This window comes from Amphibalanus amphitrite, unplaced genomic scaffold, assembly GCF_019059575.1.
Source record: "Amphibalanus amphitrite isolate SeventyFive unplaced genomic scaffold, NRLGWU_Aamphi_draft 000293F_arrow, whole genome shotgun sequence".
Taxonomy (NCBI): domain Eukaryota; kingdom Metazoa; phylum Arthropoda; class Thecostraca; order Balanomorpha; family Balanidae; genus Amphibalanus; species Amphibalanus amphitrite.
Window position 1 is genome coordinate 391663 of NW_024881788.1, and position 27623 is coordinate 419285.

The 27623-nt window shown below is 48.6% G+C and overlaps 1 protein-coding gene across 1 annotated transcript; it reads left to right on the forward strand.

The window, feature by feature from the left end:
* The first annotated feature begins 10218 nt into the window (after positions 1-10218).
* Positions 10219-10824, forward strand: LOC122387633. Its single transcript, XM_043377988.1, has one exon. It carries the CDS (start codon positions 10219-10221, stop codon positions 10822-10824), a length of 606 nt encoding a protein of 201 aa, XP_043233923.1.
* The last annotated feature ends 16799 nt before the right edge of the window (positions 10825-27623 follow it).

Consider the following 27623-nt stretch of genomic DNA (forward strand, 5'->3'; position numbering starts at 1 on the left):
TCCATTGGAAAGTTTTTGTCAGTCCTTAACCCGCGCCCTGGGGGGGGGGGCTATTCCCCCCTTCAGACTTTTCGATATATCTCCAGAACCGCTGCTCCGATCGTCACCAAACTTTCAGTACCCTCCCGGGCATCAATTTTACACATTGTGACCAAAATTTACCAAAGGTTATGATAGTTGGCCGAAAATGACGTCAGAGTGACGTCATGTTCTGCCGTTTTCGACCCAAAAAAAGGTTTCGCGGGAAGAGCTGTCAGGCTTTGAAGATACCGAAAAACGTTTACGATATAAAAGTTATAGAACTACCAGGGCTACAAAACTACTTTCCAGGATTTTTCATGTTTTGAGTTTTGACCCCCAAAAATAACAAAATATATTTTTTTGAATGTATTTGCTGAAAAAAAAATAAAAAAAACGATTTTCGAAAAAAAACAATATATATGATAGTCCTTACCGACTTTTATTCACATACCAAATTTTAGATCGATACGTCTCTTTTTGGCCAAGTTATAGCAAAAAAAACTTCAAAATTGATGACGTCAAATTTTCAAACTTAAGCAATTCTAGACCACGTAGCGCAAAACAAACGCCACCATTAGACTCGCCGTGACGAACTGCATCGAATCAATACACATTTTATGCAAAAATATCAACTTTTAAATTTGACCATTTTTACCTGCCATTGACCTGACCTCCACCAGAAAGTGACATAAACCGTTCCTGGTGGTCTTATAACCAACACCATTGAGTTTGAAATAAAAAACTGGCCATAAAACATGCATCACACAGCCCTAGTAAAATTGGGTTCATGTGCTGACCTTTGGTGACCTGACCTGTGACCTGATCTGGTACCATCAGTTCCTTCTAATAGCAACATATGTACTAGGCAACTGACGCCCTATCGCTGATTTTCGATAAAATGCGTTTTACTCGATGTTATAGCGTATTCCCTAGAAGACCCGTAACCGGCAAAACATTTTATGTTTGACCTGACCTGTGACGTCGTCGGTGTCCCCGAGGTCAATGAAATTGGATTTCCCTCGACAAATTTGACAGAGCTTTCGAACGCCGTTTGAGTTTTGCGGATCAGTCCAGTAGTTTCGGAGATACGAGGGAAGGGGCAAAAAATATCCCCCTCCCACCAGGTCGCGTTAACAGACCCCACAATGGTTACGGGTTAATTCGTTCTGCTCGGCTGAAGGGTTAGTATTAAAAAGTGGAAAACGAAAGTTAGAAATTTCGCGTTCAATTTTAAAAAGTTGAACATCACTGATAAACCTGAAATCCGTTTTCAAAAAGGTAAAATTCATTTTCAAAAAAGCGAAGCTCGATTTAAGATATCAGCCACAAGTGAAAGCGAGTTGTGTTATGTTGGAAGTAGCTGTTGATCATCCGGGATTGTTGTCATAAACTGAGATATGGGTGATGAATGATGTGGACATGATTCCAGGGCCTTGGTAGGTCTTTATCACCAAATGAATGTGTAACGGTACTTATTGTACTTTCATTTCGATTTTACAAATACACTTTTCGATTAATTTACAAAATTGTCAAATTTACGGTTTTTACTACATGTAAGACGTCTTTTGCGGCGACAAACAAGCGAGCACGAGAGCGGCCTTGGCACGTACCGAATTGCAAAGTGATACCTTCAACTGGCTTTTGGGCCCACTACTAACCGGTCCCTAATAGCGTACCAAGTCGTAGCGCCATCGACCTTGTCACTCGAGATGTGCAAGTGGTCTGCTGCACCGTATATCTTTTCCAGCATTTATTCTACGAAAAGCACAACGATCGGTATATTAGTCGCATATTAGTTCTAACCACAAACAATTCTACATCTACCTTTTACTCGACATTTCGCAATTTCAATACGTTAAGTACAAGGACCACCTAAAGTCGCAAAGTGTCAAACCGTCGACCTAAAACCACTACTCTCAATTCTGCACCTAAGTAACAGAAGAAATTCCGCCGTAAGCTCAAGCATTCGTATCTGTCGAAAATCATAACTCATAGCCATATTCATAGATCGATTGCATGAATCAGTCGCCGCCTTAAAACATTACATTCATTTTCAACCGTATTTACCTGTCTTATAACTAATTGATTTCGACTTCGCAATTAATTCCTTCAGTAATACTACCAATGATTTCGCAACGCAACTTTTAGTGAGTAGAGCATGAATCTACACCCTTAATTTCACAAAGGTTCCACCCTCAAATCGCAGGTTAAGTCGAGGGTTAAGGTTTTGAGTCGTTGACCTCGAGTCAAAGTCTGGTCAGAGTCCGTCAGGTCACGAACTTGGTCAAAGGAGGTCGACTGTCTAACTCACTTTGTTCCGGAGTTATTGACGGAAAACTAATATGGCCCGCAAGGTCAGCAATGCAAAGGTGTAGCATCGTACCTTGCAGGGAGCGCATGAAACCATGATTGCATGTGCTTGAGATAGTTTTAACCCGGCAGGCGGTGGGCCTACCAGCCACCTTCCGCGCGGTGGGGGGGGGGGGCATTTTTTGCCCCCCCCCCGTATCTCCGAAACTACTGGACGGATCCGGAAACTTCAAACGGCGTTCGATAGCCCTGTCAAATTTGTTGAGGGAAACCAAATTTCATTGACCTCTGGGTCACCGATGACGTCACAGGTCAGGTCAAAGATAAAATGTTTCACCGTTCACGGGGCTTCTAGGGAAAGCGCTATAACACCGAGCATTCTGTCGAAAATCAACGATAAGGCGTCAGTTGTCTAGTACATATGTTGCTATTAGAGGTCACTGGTCATACCAGGTCAGGTCACAGGTCAGGTCACCAAGGGTCACCACATGAGCCCAACTTTACTAAGGTTATGCGATGCATGTTTTATGGCCAGTTTTTTTCCAACTCAATGGTGTTGGTTATAAGACCATCAGGTACGGTTTAGGCCACTTTCTGGTGGAGGTTAGGTCAAGGTCAGGTCAAAAAAGGTCAAATTTCAAAGTTGATATTTTTGCATAAAATGGGTATCGATTTGATGCAGCTCGTCACGGGGAGTCTAATGGGGGTCTTTGTTTTGCTCTACGAGGTCTAGAATTGCTAAAAATTGAGTTTAAAAATTTGACGTCATCAATTTTGAAGTTTTTTCGCTATAACTTGGCCAAAAAAAGAGGTATCGATCTCAAATTTGGTATGTAGATAGAAGGCGGTAGGGACTATCACATATACTCCGTTTTTTTCGAAATTCAAAAAACTTTTTGGATTTTTTGACTATTATATTCAAAAAATATATTTTTTGATTTTTGGGGGTCAAAATCCAAAAAAAAATCGAAAAAACCGAAATAGCAGTTTTGTAGCCCTTTTGATTCCACGCATTTTATGTCGAAACATTTTTCTGTGTCTCTAAAGCTGTAGGCCTGACAGCTCTTCCCGCGAAACCTTTTTTTGGGTCGAAAATGGCAAAAATGACGTCACTCTGACGTCATTAGCGGCCAACCTATCATAGCCTTTGGAAAAATTTTTGGTCACCATGTGCGCTAGCTGCTCCCGGGAGGGTACTGAAAGTTTGGTGACGATCGGCGCAGCGGTTCTCAAGATATATTGAAAAAACTAAAGGGGGGCAAAAAAATGCCCCCCCCCCCCACCGCCTGGAAGGTTAAATCATTCCCGGCGCTAAAATAACAGTTTCCGTATTTCCCTCATTGACTTATAATGGTGAGGTCACGTGACCGACCTGACCGCATGTGAACTTTAGCAAAAAATCCGAGATACACAAGCTGTGAGACCTCGGAGTATGCTACGCCCTGTAAGCTTATCTCCCTGTGAAAGCCCCTCTGGCACTGAGGGCGTTGCGAAGTTGCGACATCTGAGGACCGTGCAGAGTTTCACTTATGACGTCATAGGTCAGCGACCTGACCTGACCTGAAAATGCGGTTGATGTAACAAGATTTGGCTTCAATCAAAGGTCAAGTATATCAAGTTTCAGCTCTTTATCGCCGTCGTGTTGTGAGCTATCGCGATAAAACCAATAAGGGAGTCGCATCCCCCTCGGGGGGGGGGGGCGTGACTTATGCAGAATTTTCCATTATCTCATGTGCAATATTTCTCAACTTTTTAGGAAACAAAATGTGTTTGAGGTTTCGCGAGACCAGACCGGCCGGATCGCCCACTGTGCATCGCCTGAGGCCTTTCCGGTCACGTGACAGGTCATCCTCCGGTCAATTAGAATGCTTCTAACCCACGAGATAACACTGGCTGGTGTTACCGTCATCAATTGAAATAATATAAGCTAAAATGCAGGCTGATTTGTTCGCTCCCGTCACTATGGAGCTAATAAAGGCTAGACAGCGTATTGCAAAATGTTGCATGGCAGCAAATGGCGCAAGTTCGCGCACTTTTTTATTGCTTGGCCGGTTCGATAACATCACAATGCACGTTGTGACACACGATTTAGAGCGGGACCTGGGGGAACTCAAAAGATCGGCTTTAACATAGTGAGTGATATTAATTTTAAGCATACCAAATAACTACCAAATACCAAATAATCTCGCACTCCTCTGAGATGCAAAGATAAGAATTTGTTATATCTGCATCCCTCTGAGATGGAAAGATAAGGTCTCGAGGGTTCATAGCGAAAATCAAGAGTTCAAGTGATGATGGGTCAATAACCGAACGACATTTTTAATGGTTGTTTATGGATGAAACTTATGAAATAAGAACAAACTACTCTGAATCTATTTTACATAGATGAATGCATTCAAATACATTTAATATTTTATTAATTAAGAATAACCTTCAACATAGAAAGATATAGGATTCCTCATGGCTCACTCGTGGAAGATCGGATATCTTTTCCTCGCGTGTTACAGAAAAACCTCGCTCCTTCGTCGCTCGGTGTTTCAGTAATGGCCCTTTCACACGTAGCAACTTTTCCGGTCGCCGGCGATCGCCAGCGACCGGGGTCAGTCGCCGGCAACTCCGCAGTTGTCGATATCAGCTGACCAGTCGCCGGGGTGTGACGTAGCAGTCGCGTCAGCCAATCATTGAAGAGTTGTCGGGGTTGCCGAGAAAGTTCAATTTTTCCAACATTTTGGAGTCGCCGGCGACTGTTCTGGCTTCATTGAGCCGTGGATATGGGTTGACGGCACCTCCGATAAAAAGATAATAATAAGCTCAATGAGATATTCCGTTGCTGGGCTGTTGAAGGGATGATTCGGATCAGTATGCATAGATGAATGACCGCGCGAGGCCTATTAACGGGCTTGGGATGATGGAGCGATTGAGTGGATGAGCGGGTGAGTGAGCGGATGAGCGGGGAGTGAGCGGATGAGCGGGTGAGTGAGCGGATGAGCGGGTGTGCAGCCGAGTGAGCGGGTGAGTGAGCAGGCGAAGACAAGTGAGTGAGCTGGAGAGAGGGAGAGAGAGAGAGAAAGGGAGAGGAGGAGGCAGAGGCAGAGGAAGAGAGGGGAAGGGAGGGAGATGCAGGCAGAGGTGGAGGAAGAGAGAGGAGAGAGAGCAGAGAGGGAGAGGAGGAGGCAGAGGCAGAGGAAGAGAGGGGAAATGAGGGAGGGGAGGCAGGCAGAGAGAGAGAGAGAGAGAGAGAGAGAGAGAGAGAGAGAGAGAGAGAGAGAGAGAGAGAGAGAGAGAGAGAGAGAGAGAGAGAGGGAGAGAGAGGGAGGAAGGAGAAAGAGGGAGAGGGAGAAGAAAGGGAGATCGGCTTTATCAGTTTGATCCGCTTGTTTGACAAACGCGTACCCTGCTTCCTCCGACCATCTGATTTGCTCCCTCCAATCTCGGGGAAAGTCACATGCCAGAAACGGACCTGAAGCACGGCGAAGCCTGCCATCCACATAAAACAAGTTACAAGTCATAACACAGACAACGCTGTATATGTTTTTGTTAAGCCTCTTCTGTCCTGTGTTAAGCCTATGGGGAAAAGGCATTGCTCGCTCTCTTGCACGTTGCAAAGAAAACCTGATTACTTCTGATGCAAACACTTATATCAGTTGAAGCGCAATGAAACTAGGCACAAAATAAGGGGTTTAAAGATGACTGGTTTTGAGTCTAACTTAAGATATAGCTCATGAAGTGCTAGGATAGCGAAATCGCCTACTGTGCAGTTGGGGGGGGGGGGGCATATGTTACCACCCTGTCGCGTTTTTCGCGTGTGAATAAAAAAACCGCGGCGCGTAGCGCCGCGCCGCTTGGGGTAGCTTTTCGCACATCAATTTTGGACAATGTGTGAAAATTTTGACCCCAGGTCATGTCAGGTAAGGTCACCAGGTCAAGTTAACTGAACAAGCCTAAAAAAGTTTGCAATCATGTCCAGCCTGCAGTGTTTGTCAGAAAGGTTTTAAACTTGGTGGATTGCATGCTATTATGGGCGCCTACAATTTTTATATCTCGGATTTTTATATCCGTGACCTAAGGTCAGGTCAGTGGCGTGACCTTTCCATTACAAGTCAATGGAGAAAAATGAAAATGCCTCTAGATCCGTGTGTACGCATCGGAACAGTCCAAATATTTCAGAATCACAATGATTTAGTCCACTCGTGATGACCAAGGTGTCATTTTTGCTGATAGCCTCTAGACAGGTCATCCGAGGTCACTTGAGGCTACAAACAGTTTTTTGCCAATAACTCTTGATTGGAAAGAGATAGAACGCTGGGGATGGTCTAATTGTGTTTGCCTTGTTGAGACGCATCGACTGATATGCAACATGACCTTTTTCGGTAGGGTCTTGACCTTGACCTGAGGTCAAATTTTCAAGTTGACCTTTCAAGGTCAACTTATAGTTCATTCGACGCGTCTCGGCGAGGGGAACACGATTCCGGCAATAGAAATGTCGTGGCTTTTTGTAGTCGAAAGTTATTGTCGAAAAACACTTTTTGTAAAAACAGCTATTTTTGGAGTTTTTGCCCTCTGGAGGCTAAACCGTTGACCTGAGGTCAATATTGATAATGACCTTTTCAAAAGAAGAGTTCAAAAGCTATCGATTGCTCTTCCATGCGTTATTCTAGCTACCATAGTTCCTGAGATAGCGGCATGTTTTCTGAAAAATATAATGACAATTGGCAAATTTTGACCTTTGATGACCTCTGGTGACCCCAATATTGCTCTAAGGTGAAAAATGACCGAAATACTTTCAAACGTACGCATTGAGAGCTATCGACTGCTTTTTACCGCTTGTTTCTAGCCCTCTTAGTTTTTGAGTTAGAGGTGGGTGGTAACATATGCCCCCCCCCCCACACTAGGGCGAAGTTGGCTGAGACCGCCACTGGGGCGCGGGTTAAAAAATTATGAGCCATTGTCTTCAACAAGCGCAGTCGCGATTTCCAAAAGCTTGCACCTACTTTTCGGGCGTTGCAGTCTCCATTGGTTTTGCTTGGTGTTGGTGGCAGTAATAATAGGGGAAGTTGGGGGAACGCCGAATACTTTTTTCTGACGCCCGTAGCACGCAAGGTAGACAACATAAGCTATTCTTGTTGGCGTCATTCGAGAGGCCAGTCTTTTGCCTTTCAAACATACCAGGCGCATTTGATGAATTCGCATACCGTTAAGCGCACAAACTAAAAATATCAAAGAAGCGACTTTTTCGGCGTTGCCCCAGACTGCGGGGAAAGCCGAAAATGGGAGAAATGATCTACGGGGAATGCCGACATTGATGTTTTGCCACTTTTACTCAAACTTTATCCAGAATTTATCAAAGCTGACACGCGTTTTAAGAGCTTGAGGACGCTTGGTGCACACTGTAAGTTAAAATTGTGTGATATAATAAGAAAATGCCAGGTAAATAATTCCTTATAGGTAACAGGCCGTTGTGTCGGTTGAAAGTGTAATTTGTGTGACTAAAAATTCGCGTTGCTATTCTACAGCAGTAAAGTCCACGTAGCGTGCTTTAACGTGCGTAATTGCACGTTTTCGGCATTACCCCAGCCAGCCATACTTTCATTTGCAGGCCCATAACTTTTCAACATGCCGTATAAATTTCAAATAGGCAGCACACTTATGCAAAGACATGCTGAAGATTACTTGACCGAATTGGCCAGACAAACGGTAGCATAATGAGTAAGAAATGCAGCTTCAAAGGCGCATGTAGTACAAGGAACGCGTACCTTGAAAACGCTCTTGGCGCCCTCACAGCCGAAGTATTCCGAATGACGACTGGTAACAAACATGCGATAATTGTAGTCACTTAAGCTTCAGAGCATCACTGACAGGTGGCATCCATGTCTTACGGTTTTCGAAATATCTCGAATTTCGGCTTTGCCACAACTCCGGCATTGCCCCAACTTCCCCTACGGTCGTTTTCACGAAAGTCTCAGGCAGAGTTCGTGGGTGAAGAGTTTAAGGGTAGTTTCAGGTCGGTAGTTAATTGACTTTATTTAGTGTAGACGTTGTCGATACACTTTTTAAAGTCACGCCTGTAATGCGACCTTCGCTTCAGCGCAGCTAAACAAACTCTGGACAAACCACGTCCGGCACCAGCCCATAATCTCAGTCGGAACTCGGACCAGACATGCTAGCGCCACAGACGCCTAGTCGACACTCGAGCCCCTCAAGCCCGACCGCGGCAGCAGCACAGTGATAACTTTCGTCTGCTCTAACAATAATCATAGTACCCAAGCCACTATTGTGAGCCGTCTCGTGTCCAGAGCCTACTTGCCACTTGGCGAGGACGAGAACGACGCCCGCTGCCGCCTGGAGACTTGGTGAGTTTAACCTCGAGGGGCTGCGCCCGCCAGTGTTGATTGAACTCTCGTGATGGTGTCGACTGTCGATGTATGCATTGGTGGTTAAAGTTCCTCATTCATTCTCAGGCCATGGCAAAGCCCGGTCCAAGTACCCGTAACCAGACCGTGGTCCCGGTCCTGAATGTCCACCCAGCAGACCTTCCTCCAGCTCCAATGGTCTCTTACACTGGCGGATCTGCAGGGAGGGGGCATTTAGGGCTATGCCCCCTCAAAGGCCTAAAGTGGCCTGTTTGCCCCCCGCCCCCAACGATAATGAAACATAGTTCAATCAGTGCGTGGCCCAGGAGCCGAGTTAAACAGGGGGTGTTTTACCACCTCCCGGCCCGCAAAGGTTGCGCCAAGCACCGACCCGGAGCGGGTTAACTGGTCGACAAAAGCAATGTGAAGTGTTTACAAACCTGACCAATGCATGGCGGCACGTACCAGGTGCCATAAATCCCGCCGACGACTGTTCAAGAGGTCTTCAGGCTGCGGAGCTCACCACCGACTGTCGCTGGTTTCGCGGCCCTGAGTTCCTTCTCGAGTCAGAAGAACACTGGCCGGCCTCTCTTCGTGTGCGGCCACCCGACGAAGACGATCCTGAAGTGAAAACGGTGGCGGCTGTGACCGCGCTGTCCACGCCCGTTCTGCAGCCAGACCCCGCACGCTACTCGTCGTGGACGCGTTATACAAACGAGCAGTAGGGTGGGTGATGCGCTTTGTCTACAACTTCGCTGCTGCTCACAGGGAGCACTGCTCAGAGTGGTCCCGCTGTCAGCTGCTGAGCTGATTGCTGCTGAGACTCGAATCTTGCTGAAGGTGCAGAGGGAAAGCTTTCCTGATGAGTTGGCCGCCCTCACTCGCAGTCGTCCACTGCCACAACAAAGCTCGCTCCTTCAACTGACTCCTACCGTCGATACAGAAGGGATTCTCCGAGTTGGTGGAAGACTGAAGAGAAGCCAGCTGCCTGTGGCTTCAAGACATCCAATCATCCTTCCGAGGAAGCATGATGTCACCCGACTGATAGTCGTCGCCCAGCACTGTAAGGTTCTCCATGCAGGGACTGAGCATACGCTCAACGAGCTCCGACGGTGCTACTGGATCCCAAGGCACGATCTACCGTTAAGTCGCTGCTTCATTCTTGCTCCGTCTGCAAGAAGCGGCGGGCTCGTCCGCAGGCTCCACTCATGGCTGATCTGCCAGAGGCCCGTTTCGACAGCCGACACGCTTTCAGCTCTGTGGGTCTGGATTTTTGTGGACCCACTTATGTCCGGGTGCGCCGGCACACCGAGAAGCGGTACATCTTACTGGTAACGTGCCTGGCCACCCGAGCGGTTCATCTTGAGCTGACGCCGTCGCTCGATACGGACAGCTTTCTCCTCGCTCTACGGCGCTTCATGGCCCGCCGTGGTCGGCCTTCCCGGATCTTCTCAGACAACTGGAGTAGCTTCAAGAAAGGCGAGCGAGAGCTGCGTGAATCGCTAAAAAATGGAATGCACAACAAATGTGCGATGCGATGTCCCAAGACGACATCGAGTGGCGCTTCAACCCTCCTGATGGGCCACATATGGGCGGCTGCTGGGAGCGCTTGGTGGCCTCCGTGAAGCGGGCTGTTCGCGTGGTTATTGGTCGCGGGTGCGTCTCAGACGAAGTGCTGGCTACGGTCATCGCCGAAGTAGAGTTTATGCTGAATAGCAGACCACTCACCTACGTCAGCACCGATACCGGCGACCCTTTAGCACTGACTCCGAACCATCTCCTCCTCGGCCGCGACGACCCCTGTCTGCCTCCCAGCCTGTTCTCTAATGAGAGTTCCAACCTCAGACGGCGCTGGAAGCAAGCGCAGCAGATAGCTGAACACTTCTGGAGGAGGTGGTCAAAGGAGTACCTTCCCACACTGATGAGACGTGAGAAGTGGATCCGAGACACGCCCCCGTTCGCAGTCGGAGATGTGGTCCTCATCGCTGAGGACTACGCTCCTCGGGGGCGCTGGCCGATCGCCCGTGTCAGCCAGCTGTTTCCGGGACCTGACGGCCGCGTGCGCTCGGTTGAGCTGAAGACAGGATCCGGGACCTGTGTGCGCCCCGTGGTCAAGCTCTGCCGTCTCGAAGAAGCATGCTGAGCTTAGCAAGGATGTCCTGCGCACGGCGCTGTGCAGCGCGGGCGAAGGAGGGGAAACGTTTCGTCTCGCCCGAGGGGGCAGGATGTCGCCGCCATAAACGGCTCCAGCCGAACGGATGCACGAGCCATTCTCGTAAATTTGTGATGATCTACATTTATTCATGAAAAGAATACATTCTGGGTCTCGATGCAAGGACAATCATTTTCTTTCGTATTTCGTACTTTTATGTCTTATTTAATTTCATTTTTCGTGAATATCGTTAATCGCATGTCGGCTTAAAAAAAACCGACAACAAGTAACAACACAAATATACTTCTTACGCGGCGGCACACCAAATCACGCCGGGACTGTCGCGGATGGGTCCCGACGGGGAGGGGAGGGGAGAACGCCGCCGCCGCCAAGCACCGACCGCAGCGCCAGAGCTGCCGGTTTACCTCTGCAGGGGGCCCACACTCCACATACTCCCCACCAAAAAACGAAGGTTTTTTCTCTTCTTGAACACAAGTATCAGTCGCATGTCACCATGACGACACGCCAGCCGTCGAGTGTCTCTCGGCTCCAAGTCCAGGCTGGTCCACGCCGCGCCGACGCGCGTACGGGTCAGGATCCGGCCGAGTGGCGACCGGGGAGACAGTCCGGAGCGACGGGCTGCAGCATGCGCAGATCGGGTGTCGCAGACAAGTACTGTGTCCGGTCCCGCCCGGTTCGCCAGCCAGTCTCCGGCCTCAGTGGCGGATCCAGGGGGGGGGCTGCGGGGGCTGGCAGCCCCCACCCAAGGAAAACTGGCGCCACTGCGCCGAAGGCGCAGTGGCGCCAATTTTCAATTCGCAACTAATCGGAGTGCCGCATACTAGGACTAGGATGCAAAAATCAGTCGAATAACGTCGTTTCAGTACGCTCCGCACCGATATTTCCAATCGTGTGGTGTCACTGTACATACTGATCCTGGGCGCCTCTTGTCAGGGCCACTGGGCGCCAATATTTCAGCGCCAATACGATGCGACTATGGCGCCCATCCGAGGCGTGGCGCCCAATTATGACCTGCAGCCCCTCCCCAGTGAAAATCCTGGATCCGCCACTGTCCGGCCTCGTCATCGTTGAGCATAATTGTCTCCATGTTGGCGTGCTAATGATACCTACAAACATGAGTAAATAAACGCACAATGTAACACATCTGGGAACGTTCGATGGTTTGAGGAAAATGGGCAAAGTGGCGACGATGAGTGACTTTTCGCTAATTATGGAAAGATTCTGGGCATTGGGCAAATCAGGAAAATGCAAGTTGACGGGACGTCGGGAAATGACGTAAGTTGTGATGCGTTTGCCACAGGAAACGTTGAACGAAAGCAGGATACTTGAATGATGGATGACTGAGAAAGACACAACAATACAGTAGTTACTTGCGAATCTCAGGATAGTAGGATTGCTTGCTGGAGTCGGAGAACCTCCGCTCCAGGATGGAAACTCAGGATGGAACCGTGACTTAGAAGTCGAAGAACCTCCACACTCGGACGAAGACTGGGACTAGGGAGTTGGAGAACCTCCGCACTCCGCTGAGCCAGTTTGATGTGCCAATACAGAGCGTTGCGCTGCTTCTTGGGTCTGGGTGGTCCGTTAGATCGCTGCTCCTTTCGAAAGCGCAGGCTATGGATGAGCCGCAGCACCCACGATGTTATGTTGATCGCTTGTTTCCTATGGGAACAGTCTGTCGGAAGGAATGGCCCTCTGGTGTGAGTTGTGCGAGTCGATGGGACCTCCGTACTCGCACAGCTCCGTGACGGTCTCGGTTCGTCATCTGTGAGCACGTCGAGTACTTAACTCTTGGCCTGAAAGAGGCTGGTGTTCTTCAGCTCCTTCGCCGGATCTTCTGATTCCTCGATTCTTTGATTTTGACTGCTGGCCATTGTCAGAGGGGGCAGTCTGGCTTCTGTCGCCACCAGCTGAGGCTCCCCACCGTGGGCAGCGTGCACGACGGCACAGCAGGTCTTGCTGGCTGCGTCGCAGAAGACTTGGAAGACCACGTCTTCACCAAGAGGATGGACGGATCTCGGGATCTCAGCTTCTAGTCCTGGTCCGTAGCGCTCTTCCTGCGAGTTTCCCTCAGATTCTCGTTGGAGTTTTTGAGCCTCAGGGTCCGGAGTTTTACCCATGGAATCGAGGTCCTACATCTGTTCCACTTGTTGACAGTGGTATACATGTCGAGTGGACTGTCCTGTTGAAGTGCCCTTCCCGTGGATCACGTAGCCGAAGATCGTATCCAGTGCTCTCAGGGATTCATCTAGAACGACGCAATCCCGCAGCACGACCTTGTAGTACTGGTCTGTCCCTATCAGGATGTCCACCTGGCCACCGCTGAAGTCGTCGGCTAGCTCGATGCTCTCGTCCAGTCCCTCGGGCTGCTCGGCCGGTGGTAGAGGTGCGCACAGGCGGTCACAACACCACAGCTCGAATCTCCTCGCTTCACCTCCGTGTCGGTTTTGTAGGTCGACTGCGACGCGATCGTATGACCGTGGCTCCTCTGCTCTCTCCTGGAAGCCGACGCAAGCGAATGTGTCGGAGCCGATGACATCCAGACTCATCTATTCGGCGACCGTCTTCCTGATATAAGAAGCGTCGGACCCACCATCCAGCAGGGCTCTCAGTATCTTGGGTCCGCGTGGCCCTCTCCCCACCACCAGCGCAGTCTGAATGTAGCACTGTGATGTAGTACGCTGAGCTGCGTAGCGCATGCTGGGATGTGAGTGTTGGCCGTGTCTGGAAGTGGAAGGTTCTGGTCGTTGGTTGTGGGAGACTGATGGATGCGTGGTAGCTGTTGGGAGGTACCGGCGTGGGAGGTAGTACAGCGGGACTGTAGGGAACAGAGCTGGCAGGAGGAACAGGTGCAGACTCTGGCGCTGGGGCTTGGTGACGATGCAGAGAGGTATGGTGCGAACCCTGACAGTGCCTGCAATTGCCACTCCTACAGTCTTTGATGAAGTGACGTCCGAGACAGCGGAAGCAGGCCCTTACTCTCTTCACCGTCGTCCAGCGGTCCTCGACGGTCATCTCCAGGTTCCGTGAACACTTGTCGAGGCGATGGGATCCCTTACACACAGGGCACGGTTTTTGAGCTGGCGTTGCCTGAACTCGCTGGGTGTTCAGCACACTTGTTGTCGCTTTCTGTACCGTTGGACAGCTGTCATCAGTAGCCTTGCTGCATGGTATTTGAGCGGCCTCTTCGAGATACCCCACTTCCTTCTGTAGAAATGCGAGAAATTCTGCGAACTCTCCTCGTTCTTGGCCCGTGGTCTGTCCCCGCTGCCTCGCCCACTGAAGACGCCAGGGCGGTGGAATCTTCCCTTTCAGGACGGGCAGAAGAACATCACCAGTGTGTTCGGCTTGGAGTGTCTTCAAAGAAGCGACTCCGGTCGTCACATTATCCACCAGACGTCTCAGTGACTTCAGATTGTCGGTGCTTGCCACCGTCGGCAGGCTGAGCAGCTTGGCGATGATGGTGTCCTTCCTCAGGCTGTCCTTTCCGAACCTCCCCTTTAGTTTTTGAACAGCGATCTCATAGCTGTCTGCTGTCAACTGCAAACCCTGAATTGACCGCGCTGCAGCTCTATCGACATGCTGTCTCAGGTAGTATAGCTTCTGCACTGGGGAGTAGGCACTGTTTTGGTGTACTGACGCTTCGTACAGTTCCCAAAACTCTTGCCAGGCCATGAGGTCTCCATTGAACTTTGGAAGCGTGAAATTCAGTTTGAAATGGTTCTGAGGAGTTACGACCTGTGTCACAACAGGTGCGGTCTCGTTCCTCTTACTTACGTCTGCGAGAAGACGCTTACCCAGGCCGACTGCTCTGTGAAGGTCCGCGTAGTGAGGGGATTCATCCTCTAACCCCAGCTCACTCAGCTGCGAGTTCAGCTCGTCCATCTGCGAAAGATGGCCCTCAGCGAGTTCTATCGTGTAGTCCAACTCATGTCTGTCTGCATTCTGATTGCCTTGATCTACCTGAGTGTAGAGGCGCTTTAGATCATTCGGCAATTTTGTAGCTTTGCTTCGGTCTTTGGTGCGTTTCGCTTTCAGCGACTCAATGTCTGTGTTGGTGTCTGGCTTGCCCATCTCTTCCTATATGCTGGTGATTGATCACTATAAGCAAACCTGGTGGAAATGCTCCCGGTGATCCGGCCCGGAGGACTATGTCGTGGCCGCTACCCCGTATTGATGTTGAAAGGTCGCCCTGCACGTCGAAACTTGGAGCGGCCCTGCCGCTGTCCACAGAGAGTGGCCCGAGTTGGCACCCTACTGTGGCGGGGGACGTGCAGTCGAAGTGGGTGTGGAGAGCTTTAAGTGGACTGTATCATTTGAGAGAATGGACTAGCCGACTGATCAACGCGACCGCCAGGTCAAAGCTGTGCTTGGCACGTCTTAAATGTATTGTCAAAGCCTTGTCGGAGAAACCTCCGCACAAGTCTTACTCATGCGTGCCGAAAATCAAGACAAATCAAGAACAAGACATGAGCTGGTTAGACACTTGCCAGCAAAGACAGACACGAATCCAAGAACGAGTCAGACGCATCGAGCCGTCGAACATGAGCGCATCCCGCTGATGTGTGCCATTGTACTGTCGTGTGTTAACCCTGAGGTGAAACGGCGCTATGAGCCATTCTTATAAAGAAAAAGGACGGAGGGACGGAAAGAAAAAAAAGAACTCAATGAATTAAACGATTCCGTCCTTATTGGTTATCATAAAGGTTCCGTCCCTCTACCCCTCCCCTTCGTTGTTTTGCTAGGATGCGTTTTTCGTCTAAATGATCAAGAGCTTTAGTAAATGAAACAGGAATTATTTCCTGCAATATTTTCTTATAAATTTCGTCACAAAGAATGCAATAAGACTAAGAAAATACTGTGTGATTGCATATAGGTATAATAAAATGAGAACCTGCAATTATTTGGGATCATATTTGAATTTTTATGGGACCGGGGGCTGTTGTCTGCTACGATACATAGCCTTGGCGGCCTTGGCGGCCTTGGCTACGATCAAGGATAATATAGATAGGCGAAGCATGTAATATGTTGTAGTCTTTCCTGCTAGGCTGAAACCAACCAAAGATTGTTTTTGCGTATAAATGTGGTAATGCCTATGTCTTACTCAGTGATAGGGTGTCTAATAAGCGGTAAGGGAACAACGCAGACACCCTGAGTTAGCGTGGCGGCTCGGGACAGGCGGTAGAGATAAAAAAGGAGGGGATACTGATAAGGCATCTTATCGCTCTAGCGGGACGACGCGGCGCGCGGCGAACGCGCGCGGCGGCTCGGGATGAAAGGGAGGGAGAGAGGGAAGGAGTAGGTAGAGAGAGAGAGAGAGAGAGAGAGAGAGAGAGAGAGAGAGAGAGAGAGAGAGAGAGAGAGAGAGAGAGAGAGAGAGAGAGAGAGAGAGAGAGAGACGGGGGGCGCAGGTGTTGTTTTGACGAACTGACGCGCTAAAGAGGGGGAGGGGGGGGCGGGGGAAGAAATGGCCTGTGGATCTTCTCTGTGTGGGGACAGCGAGGACAGTCCAGCGAGAGCGCTTGAGCCTGGCGGAGTGTATACGAATTTCTCTGCGTGCAAACAAGAACTTTAAGTGCTAACGAGAAGTTGTAGTGCCACGTGACTCAGACCTCCAACCGTGATACCAGTCGAGGCGCCAGAGGACACAGGACACGGGCCAGGTGAGGGTGGAGCTACTGGGAGGCAGTTGCAAACAGTAAACACCTACCACTGGATATTGCATCTTAAGGTGTCCAATCCTGCCTGCTAATGTGTATGCCCGATAAACAACGATAGCTGTAGATCGATAAGGTGGCGGTCTATAGGCAATAGACAATAGACAATACAATAGACAGTTTATTCAGGACATTCCACTGGAACATGTGGCTATTACTGCCCGTCGTCAGTAAAACAGGTGATGATAAAATGTAATAAAAGATGAAAGGGGAACACATACCGAGAGACACTCATGATGACTAGTTGCTAGTGTTCTGCTCCTCGAGCAGATGCGGCTGCGTACACTGTAAAAAATATTGACGAGCTATGTGTCAAAACAAGGGTCTCGAAACAGTCACCAGGTTGTCAATGCTTCCGGTACCTACCACTTGACTAGTTACCGCTTAGTTAGCTTACAGGCTGAGAACTATCCTGAGATCGTTATGATCCGGTATTGTAATGATACCCTAGGTGTACCTTTGTTTTGAAGTGCTGAATTAACTATCAAGGTTGTTTGACGTTTGTTTTCGCCTCAATCCGAAACGAGGAAGACCCTCATCAAATTATTAGGTGAAAGCCAGCCTCAGGATGATCAAAATACTAGGGGTAGTTTTGTCATAGTAATCTGTGAAGGTTGAGGAACAAGCCGTAGCAATGCACTCGTCACTAAACCAGCCTGAGATTATTCGCCAGGTAGCGGCTGCGTTTCCCTAATTGCTGAATCATGTTAGCAACTTTCCATTTCCAGACACTTTTTACGGCAAATAAATTGTTGGGTTATTTGGAAGGTGAATGACAATTTTATTTCTATAAGTCAATACATTTGTATTTCCGATTGCCCTAAAACTTTTTTTTTAATCGTTTGCGGTAGGTTTTTATTGTTCGCAATAAAGTTGCGCACCTGTGAATCCTTCACTTAATGCGTTCCCGGCTTCCCGGCGCCAGCTGTTGCGCTGTGCCGTGCCGCGTTCGGTCGGGGGTGCGCGAGTCTGTGCAGTGCGAGTGTTTATCACTGGGCAAACCTGTATCGTTTCCATTTGTGCAGTGTCTAGTTATGAAGAATTGCTTGCCGATATATGACCTGCAGTGATCGACGTTCTGATTCAATAACTTGCCATAAGCCATTATTCTCAACGAAATCGCGCAGAGACGTTTGCAAAGTTGTCGAGGGGGGGGGCGAAACAAGAGCGATTTTAAATGAATTGCTCTCCATGCAGTGCAATAGGACTTAGGTTTAATTTTTCGAAAGTTGTGGAGCCGCCCCCGGTGTCCGGCCTGGCCAACTCTCTCAAGAACCGACAGCTAACGGAACACTGAAGTTTCACTACGACGATTTCCGCCAAAGTTATGAAGAAAGGGCAAGTGCAAGAAGTACAAAACTTCTCTTGGTAATCAAAACTTAGGTTTGGCAAATTCCAAACCCTAAGTCACTACAACTGTGGATATAAATAAGCTGGTTATTGACGGCCAAGCTCTGGCCAATCTGAGGTTCAGACCTATCATCAAGTTCATGAGGCAGCTGCGGTTAGGCGGCTCACGGGCTCCACTGCATAGGCTCAGACAGGTACTCTACAAAATGTCGTCTGTGTTCTTAGGTTCAGATCTATCGATAGGTATGTGCATGCTTCTGTTTCGATTGATAACTGTAAACGGGCGCTGGAAGTGAAAGATTCGCTTGATATACGAAAGGTGCATTGCAAGAAAGCATATTATTTCAGAAATACACTTTCATTTTATCTTGAGCGTTTTTGGAATGGGCCGGATGAATTCGTCATCAAACTGGTAAGGGAATTCGTTTGAAGACCACCGATATTTAATAATATGATGGTCTTCAAACGAATTCGCTGGCAAATTCGATGACTGGATTGGGCGGCGTAGGATCTGCTGGTCATCTGACTATGGGTTGAGCAATACGTTAGTTTTGACCTAGTTTGAGCTTCATTCGTTAAGTAGGAACAAGACGATGCTTCTTTTGAGCATCGTCACTAAACAAGCCGCCCTCGTTTTGACATTGTTTTTCGTTATTATTGTTACTAGGTACTTTGTTATCATACACAGCATTAACGAGGACCTGCTTCCAAAACAAGGCAGAAACGCTCCAGCTATTTTTGGGACGTGGTAAAAACAAACCGACACCTGGTAACTGTCATCTGACGAACACAAAACAAGCCAGGGGCTCGCAGCGTGTGTCAAAAGTAGGATGCAAAACTAGTCTGTACCCCCGACATTTAGCGTTGAGAATCATTTGACGAGGGGCTAGTCAATATTTTTTACAGTGTAGGCGTTGTCCGAACGCCCCCGGGGGCAGTCGGGGCAAATCCGATGGCAGTGAGTTGAGGGCAGCCGGCGCTCGGCAGGTGAACCGGCGTTTGCCCATCTTTGTACGGGATCGCGGCACGTGCAGGAGTGTGTCCTGCCGCGTGCTGACAGCAGCGTCCCGGCCGCGCGCCTCCGCCACGGTGGCCAGACTACCCGCTAGCAACTCCGGCTCGGCGTGACACCGCACTTTGTGCAGCAGGCACAGGGAGTGGTAGGTGACGAGGTTCTCCGCGCTGAGCCAGCGCAACTGGCACATCAAATCGGAAACATGATCGTACTTTTTGCGGCCGAAAATGACTTGCTGCGTAGTTTAAGATTTTTTGTATCCGAGAGAGATTGTGTCTGGTGCCAGCACCATACACTGCGATGCAGTATCGAACTTGTGATATGACCAGTGCGCTGACCAGCACGGAGATCACAGTGGGCGGTAGGTGCCCCCGGAGATGCGAGAGGCACTTGGTCTGCATGTCAAATTGACTAATTTTCGTGTGAAATAACTCCCGACCAATGTCATACAGTTCACATATCGATTAGCATGCAGCCTGAAACACATTTCGCACAAGTTGCACTCGCAACCAGCTAAATATCGTATCAATGCCGTAAAAAAGCGCTGCTGAAGAGCAGCGCTTTTTCTGGTGCGTTATTTTTCACGAACAACGCAAAGTCTTACGTCACCAGAGGCGTCTTTGTCTCTTTATGATACGGAAACGCGTCCTTTTGGGTGGGGGTAACGTCAATCTGGCTTCGTTCTTTTAACAGGTTCCGTCTTTCGTCTTCGTCCTTTTATGATAACCAAATTCCGTCTAATCTCAGAAATGACGGAGCGTCCCTCCGTTCTTTTCTTTATAAGAATGGCCAATGGCCGGAGTTAAACTGGAGCCTAGCTTATATATTAAAGGGACTATCCCACCTTCTAAAATGTTGTTAAAACCAGTTAAATTGTGCCCGACTTTATAGATTGGATGACCAGGAACACGGTTCTGGCATTTATTTTTCATTAAACATCTTAGGCTTCCCATATTCCAAACACAAACTTTCAAATATGTGACGTCACAGCCCAAAATTACCTCCTTCCCCAGGCCACATTACTGTCATAAAGCTGATTCTTTTTACTCTGTAGGCACCACAACAAAGTTCAGACCAAGTTTTAAGCGATTTTTCAACGAACAAACCCATTTAAATCAGAATGACTAAACGAGGTGACGTCACACTAACGGTCGCTCCATGTTGAAGATAGGGCCTTGTACAAGGCCCATTTTCAAATGAAGGGAACGAATTTCTTCAACACCAAGAGGCCGCGGGGGTTGCAACCTAGATAGATAGTGGTTTCTGAACCTCGCCGCAAACTTGGCTATCTCAACTCAAACCCCATGTTAAAGGTGGGATAGTCCCTTTAAGAGTGAATATAAAGAGGGGTGAAAAGGTTAAAATAATTTTATGAGAAGGTTCGGCCGAACGGTCGAAACCATACCCAGAAAGGAGGCAAAACGTGTTGGATTTTGGGGGGGATACTGGCATCAAAGGTCGTCCATAAGGGCCCACCGCCAGTATTAAGTTAATGGGACGGTCTCAACTGCCGGAGCGACGCCCGAGCTCCGAGAGCACGTGTCCGGACGGGCACGCACCACGCAGAGATCGAGAGCCGACTGACTGCCGCTCCGAGTCCCAACCCCAAGTCACTTCGGTTAAATGAAAGAAAAACATTGACCTTATTCCTCGAGTCTATACCAAAATTAATGCAAAGTTACCTTTTTATTTACGTGATATTTCGGCCAACAGACCATTATCAAACGAAAGAAAGAACAATGTAGAAGACAAAAACGGTTACAGCAGACAGACGGCAGCCTATTTTCATATTTCGAAGTTCATCTCGCGGTATTTGTTTACATAAGACTTCAATGGAAAAAACATCCTTGGTTATGCTAAGATGTTTCCGATGTACCGTACACACATATATAAAACGAGCGATAAAAAGAAAACGAGACAAAATCAGGACATATAACTCATCATAACACTTTTTAAATATTCGATACGATCGATGACTCGAATACACACGCTGCATACACTATCTTACACACTTACATGATAGGCCAAGACACAAACGTTCGTTCAGGGAGGGCTCCAAATCTCTGATAGTGATGGACTCTGATATCTTTCTGTCTGGGTAGTCCAGAGCCTGGTGCAGTATCTCCACCGTAAGTGGTAGATCCGCCCCTCTGTCTAGTGACAGCTGACCGTGAGCCACTCTAAAGTGGTCTCCGAGGGGGGTGTCGAGAGTCGTGTAGTAAAAGCGCCTGGGTGAAAACAGTGCATGATATTGCGCGCGGGTCAGAAAGGAAAATGATGTGATTTTGGTGTCGTGACGAGTTGGTGAGACAGGACGAGGGATTGAATGGTAATGCACTAGGGTGACCCGCGTGCTCCGCAACGCGAAAAGGGATATTTTCGATCGGCGGGTGTTCGGTTGTTCTTGTGTCGGTTGGGTTATCTATCCATTTCGGTCGATTGCCTTTTGACGGCTAAACGTTTTGGTTTGTGGAAAAATATCCACCGCATCGAGGTGCCCGTGTCTGATAAGCATGCTTTCCACTTCAGAATCTGCCAAATGTGCTTTATAATTGAGGTGCGTAGTTTTCAGACAAATGAAAGGCGTAGATATTTTTCGCTAAAAATCGTTTTGCAGAGGTTTAAAACATTTATATTTTAAAGAATACTGTTGCTTGTCATGCAAACGTGATGATTGGATCTTGGAGAGAATTGAATGCTCTTTCTAATGATAGCATTTTCAATTGTCAAGCGTATCAGGTTAAGCAGCAAATCCCGTGTAACTTTTTAGTGGCACATTTTGGACAAATACCATTTAATTCAGCGATTTTTTCCACATTGTTTTTGATCAATTAGCTTTTCACAATTTTTCCATGAGAGGCGGTACATTTTTATTGCTAATAGGCGCTGTTTCAACTCATTCCGTCTGACGATCACCTGAAATTAATATAAATTCCAAAATCCGTTTAAAATGGCACTTTTTGAAATGAAATTGCCCTCACACTTGCACGTGGCGCGTGCCACCCCTGCACCGCACACTATTCGATTGCCCGTTCGATTCTCTACACGATGCTGTTTTCCCCGTGCCGATCGGGCGCACGGCTACCGAGATATTGCACGGGGAACGGACCCGTGTCGGGCAAATTTAGCCATTTTCGCCCGTTTTTGCCAGCCGATTTATACATGTAAAGTCTATGACGCGAATTTGCACTTTTTGGGCACGCGCCACGCGCTCGCTATCGATCCGATCGAGCCGAGACCGCTCAAAGGCACGTTGTCCATCCCTGTTCTATAACTTGCTCAAATTTCAGCGCGGTAGGTGCAACGGTGTGATCTGTAACCCGCGCTACGTAGCACCATGTCGCGACCTTCGTAATAGACAGAAACTACGCCCTCCTCAAATAGTAATATAGATATTGGGGGACTGAATCGAATACAGTAAAAATAACGAATGGGGTAACGTATTTGCCACAAGCTATTTCGGCTTTCTGTGACGAGCAATACCTACTTAACTCACCATGGCGACATTTGATGTGCGGTTAGTGCCCGAATTCAGCGGTGCTGATGGTGATATGTCTGTAGCCGAGTGGTACAGTAAAGCGACGTGGATCTGCAAACTAAACAAAGTCACCGATCTGACTCTTGTCATACCACTCCGTCTTACTGGCCATGCATATAGAATATAAAATAGAATAGTTATATGACCAGCTTGAAGAAAAAGACAAGTTGGATATCGAGGCGGTCAAGCGGTCATTATTCCAAGCGTTCGAGGCAGATCCATTCAGTGCGTACGAGCGACTCCATGACCGCCGTCTTGAACGAGGAGAACCGGTGGACGCCTATCTTGCCGATCTGAAACGCCTGGCTACGCTAGCTGGAGGCCTAAGTGAGAAGGCCGTCTGCAGTGCGTTCGTGTTCGGCTTACCCGGTGATGTGCGACGTACTCTCAGAACGAACGCCAGACTGACGGAAATGAAGCTCAGCGAGCTACTGGAGTGTGCTCGATCCATACTGACAGAGGAGAACGCGACTTCCACCGCAGGCGCGGCGGTTCTGTCGAAACACAAGCCAGCCTCTCCAGCTCGCCGACCGAGACCGGCGATGGAAGACAGAGACAGTGCTCCGGTGTGTTATGCCTGTGGTCAGCCGGGGCATTACCAGAGAGGCTGCGCCCAGCGCCGAGGATCGGCTCGTCGGAGTCTGCCTGCTCGCGATAAGCGTGACTGTGCTGGCGGAGACTCGAGCAGTCGTCCGGGGGAGAATCGAGGCCGCGGACTGGGAAACGGAGGCGGAGAGGAGTAGCCTGCGTCGGACTCTTCTCCTCAGTGAATGACGCCATGCCGACAGTGCGCATGCAGGTGAATGATGTTTCCCGGCAAGTTATATTGGTGGACTCCGGCTGCTCTCAATGCCTTATTCACGAGTCCTGCTGTGGATCCTGGCGACCAAGCGAGGTCGGCATCATCACCATGGACGGCACACGGCGAAGCTGTCTGGGCGTGAGTACCGTGTGCATCGAAGTGGAGAAAGGGTCTCCCAAATTCGTGGAGGCATTTGTGATTGACTTCCGACCCTTGAATTTTGATTTTGTGCTGGGCATGAATGGACTGAAAATACTCGGTGGCATAATTATTGACGCAGATGGAAAAGTGACATTCAAAGAAGACGAAAAACGCACATGTGAAACAGGTGCAGCAGCCGGAGGCGACTCGAGAGCGATGGCGCGTGGACCTCACCAGCCAACTGGAGGTGCGTCAGCCGGAGCTACAGCGGCGGTGACCGGTGTAAGCGACATCACGCTCGATGAAACAGACTTCAAAGCCAGGTGGGGTTGTAGTAAAAGCGCCTGGGTGAAAACAGTGCATGATATTGCGCGCGGGTCAGAAAGGAAAATGATGTGATTTTGGTGTCGTGACGAGTTGGTGAGACAGGACGAGGGATTGAATGGTAATGCATATTGGGGGACTGAATCGAATACAGTAAAAATAACGAATGGGGTAACGTATTTGCCACAAGTCGCACTCAGCATGTTCCACACATGCTCGTTAAAACGCAGTCTGACAGGACGTTTGCTCTCTCCCACATACACAGCCGGCTGTTCCTTGCAGAGAGTACACGTGATCCTGTAAACCACATTTTTGGTCGTGCATCTCCCTGCTAAGCCACACTTACAGCAGTAGCACCCGCGACTGGCACCCGGACAGAGAGGAGCTGAGAAGGCTGACCTGACTAGCGCGTTTTTCAGTTTGTTTTTGTTTCGCCAAGCAAGTCGGATGTTCATTCCCGACCTGCGCACCACACCTTTCACCCGGCTCAATAATTTCTCGTCCACATATGGTAGAGTCAAGAAGCCATCTACATCCTCTTTTGTAGAACCCCGTTTGGCGCCCGCAGCTTTCGCTTCCCTTAGAGTTCTCCTAAGCACGTTTTCAGGGTACCCGTTGCTAGAAAGGAGATTCCACATTTTTGTCACGCTCTTTTCTTCCCTGTTCTTATTCGACGATACTGCTATGGCCCTTCTAAACTGGTTCCTAGCCATGCTAATTTTGGTCGAGGACGGATGAGCTGAGGAGAAGTGAAGCACTATGCCCGAGTTTGTAGGCTTAATGTACAGTTCAGTGGCCAGAAATGTGATGTCATTGTCAGAAACGACAGAGACCAGGGTATCTAGGTATGGGACCCCCGAGTCCTGCTCCGTGAACTCCATCGTGAATTTTACTGTAGGATGAAGTGAGTTCAAGTACGCCAGGAAATCTTTCAAGGCTTCCTCCCCATGGGTCCAGATTCCCCCGTAATCATCAATGTATCGCAAGAGCAGGTCGGGCTTAGCCTCCCTGTTTTGTAAAGCCAGTCTCTCCAACCTGTCTAGGAAGAGGATAGCAACGGGAGGGGCGCAAGGGTTACCCATCGCGATTCCCACTTTCTGTTTATAGAAATCCTTGTCAAAGCAAAAGACGTTATTCCTCAGACATTCGTCCAGGAGTGTGCATACGTCATCAGGTGTCAAACCGAACATGTTGATGTCAGTAATATGTTCCTGCAACTTATCCCGAACAGCCTCCACTGCCTCATCTAAAGGAATGGAACTGTTAGAGCTGAACCCCTGCACACAGTATTGCGTCGGGCGTGGACTACTACCGCCATCTGTTGACGGCGATACAAGTTCGGTTATTGCGGGACAGCCTAGCTTCAGGCGCTCGTCACCTGCGCCATCTATGGAGAAGTCTACAAAACAGAAGTACGCCTTACCTCAGTTATGCGTTAGAGCTGAATCTCCCTCGGTCTTATCCCATTTTCCTTACCGTTTTTGTATCATCTTCAACCAACTATTTGCTCTAGCCAATTGCTCTACGAGTTTTTCGAATTGGATGCAAATGCGATTTAACTTTGCTTGTTTGTATTTGATGTTGCGTGCTGATGTGTCACGAAAAGGCCGCCACCACTAGGTCAGCTGGATCAGCTGGGCGACAGCTGATCGACAGGGCGTGGCGCAGTTTTGAGAGACCGAGCTGGGTCCTTTTTTGTCGATATTTTTGTGGCCAAATTGACGGGCAAGATTTGGTGAGTGACTGTATTGCACTGATGTCATGTTTAGTTACCCTCGTATGTCATGAAATGTCACTCTCAGACTAGCAGTCATGTAGAAGCTTTCTATGTGTTTTGTGAAGGTCAGGCATTGGATCTGATAGATGCTTTTCCCCACCCAAACATGTCCGTGCATATATCAGATTTAGTAATTGCATGTTACTTTCACAGTAACTGATTGGCTGACTATATGTCAAGAGAACTGGTTGATGAGCCGCTGAACGATGAGTCAGCTGAATACAAAGGAAGATTTTAAGCATGAATTTTGCTGATTCAATTACTGGCAAATCACAGTTATAATGGCCACAACATCGAGTTACAAATCTGCTAAACTTGGTGGAATAGAAGCTGCATGAATCTGACTGGAGGAATCTTGGACAGAGGACCTGTTACCTTGGTTGCGGAAGAAGGGTCCTTTGAACGCACTTGGTGCGTGCAGACTGCAGTTTGTGGTGGTTGTTGGCTGTCAGACCAAGGCCTCCGATCGGTGCTGACAACTGGCGACGGATTTGCGAATCTAGATGTACCGCAGCTGAGACAGATGGCGCTGTGTGTTCGGTTGGCCATGGGCAGCTCGTTCGAGGCGAGTCTATGCGGCCCTGTGGCCTGTGATTGGTCGCCGGTTAGGAGTGGGAGAATCGGAAACAGCTGTGACGGAATGGTGGTTGGCAAGATGGCGACGATCGGAACGGCCATGCTTATATCTGTATTTTCGGATACAATAAACAAGTTTTGAGTGAGAATCACGTCTTGAGTGAACCCACGAGAACGGGCAATAGTGGTCTCTGTTTGCTCAGCTTGGGGACAATTTGTGTGAATTGTCTGACAGGTGTTCATGGTTGGTGAAAAAAGTTTTCTCTGAGTAAGCCTGATCTGCAGTTTTGTGGTACCTGCGAAATTGGTGTAGGTTTTGTTGTGTGTGATTAAGTATAGGTTTTTGTGAACTTGTAATAGGTACTTGAGCAATTAATCTATTTCTAGAGCAAATATCAAACAAATATCCTTTATTTTTCCTTCTCTTTGAACTATTTTCACTGACATCCTTGCATAACTATTCTTTTTGGGGAAAATGGACCTGAATATTGCTGAATTGAAGGCTGAATTAAGTAAGAGAGGGGAAGACATTCGAGGGACGAAGGCCGTGTTGAAGGAAAGATTGGAACAAGTGTTAAAGGAAGAAGCTTTGAATGCTGAAACGGGAGAAGTTGTTCCTGAGCCTGCTCCAAGGATGGAAGGTGCAGATGATAACCTAGACAAGCAGAGTGATGCAAGTGTGACGAGCATGAGAGCCAAGGAAGAAGCAAGGGTTGCAGGGCTGAAAGCTAAGAGACTGGCTCTCAAGAAGAAGCATGAGCTAGAGCTCAAGGAAGCTCAACTGAAGCAAGAAATGGAAGAAATGGAGCTTGATGCAGAAATAGCTGAAGGTGAAGCAAGAGAGCGAGTGTTGAGCCAGTACGGGGGAGGATTCAGCAAAGCGTCTTCCGTTGCTGCTGAAGATGTGGACTGTGGACCGCAAGGACAAGTTTCTGGCAAAGCTGTACACACAGTGCCTCACAGTGACAATGCAAGGCACGAGCCCCAGCTCATGAAGATCAAACCACTTCCCCTACCAAGATTTGATGGGGATCCAAGAGAGTATCCTCGGTTTCGATCAGACTTTCTGAAGCAGGTGGCTCCACGATGTGCAGAAGAGGCTCTGGCGTACACTCTGAGTACCTGCCTTTGCAAGAGAGCTCAAGAGATTGTTAAAGTGATCGATGATGACTTTGAAGAGATGCTCAAGAGACTGGATGAAGAGTACGGGGACCCGTCCCATACTGTGGACATGATTGTGAGCCAGATCAGGAGGTTCAGGATACCGAAAGATGACAAGAACAAGCTTGTGGAATTCATCGAGATTGTTGAAAAGGGTTTTCATGATTTGAAGCACCTCCAAATGGAGCATGAAATGTCAAATGCGGGGTTTGTTGGACTCGTCGAGACCAAACTGCCAGACCACATCAGAGAAAAATGGGCAGAACGAGTCAACAAAGACTGCAGTGATGTGGACAAGACCAACAAGTTCCCAGCTATGATGAAGTTTCTACTGGAGACCAAGAGGATGATGAAGTACCTCTCATCTG

Bases quoted from the DNA above. Each gene is read 5' to 3' on its own strand.
- LOC122387633 (XM_043377988.1), top strand. From the start codon at position 10,219: ATGTCCCAAGACGACATCGAGTGGCGCTTCAACCCTCCTGATGGGCCA.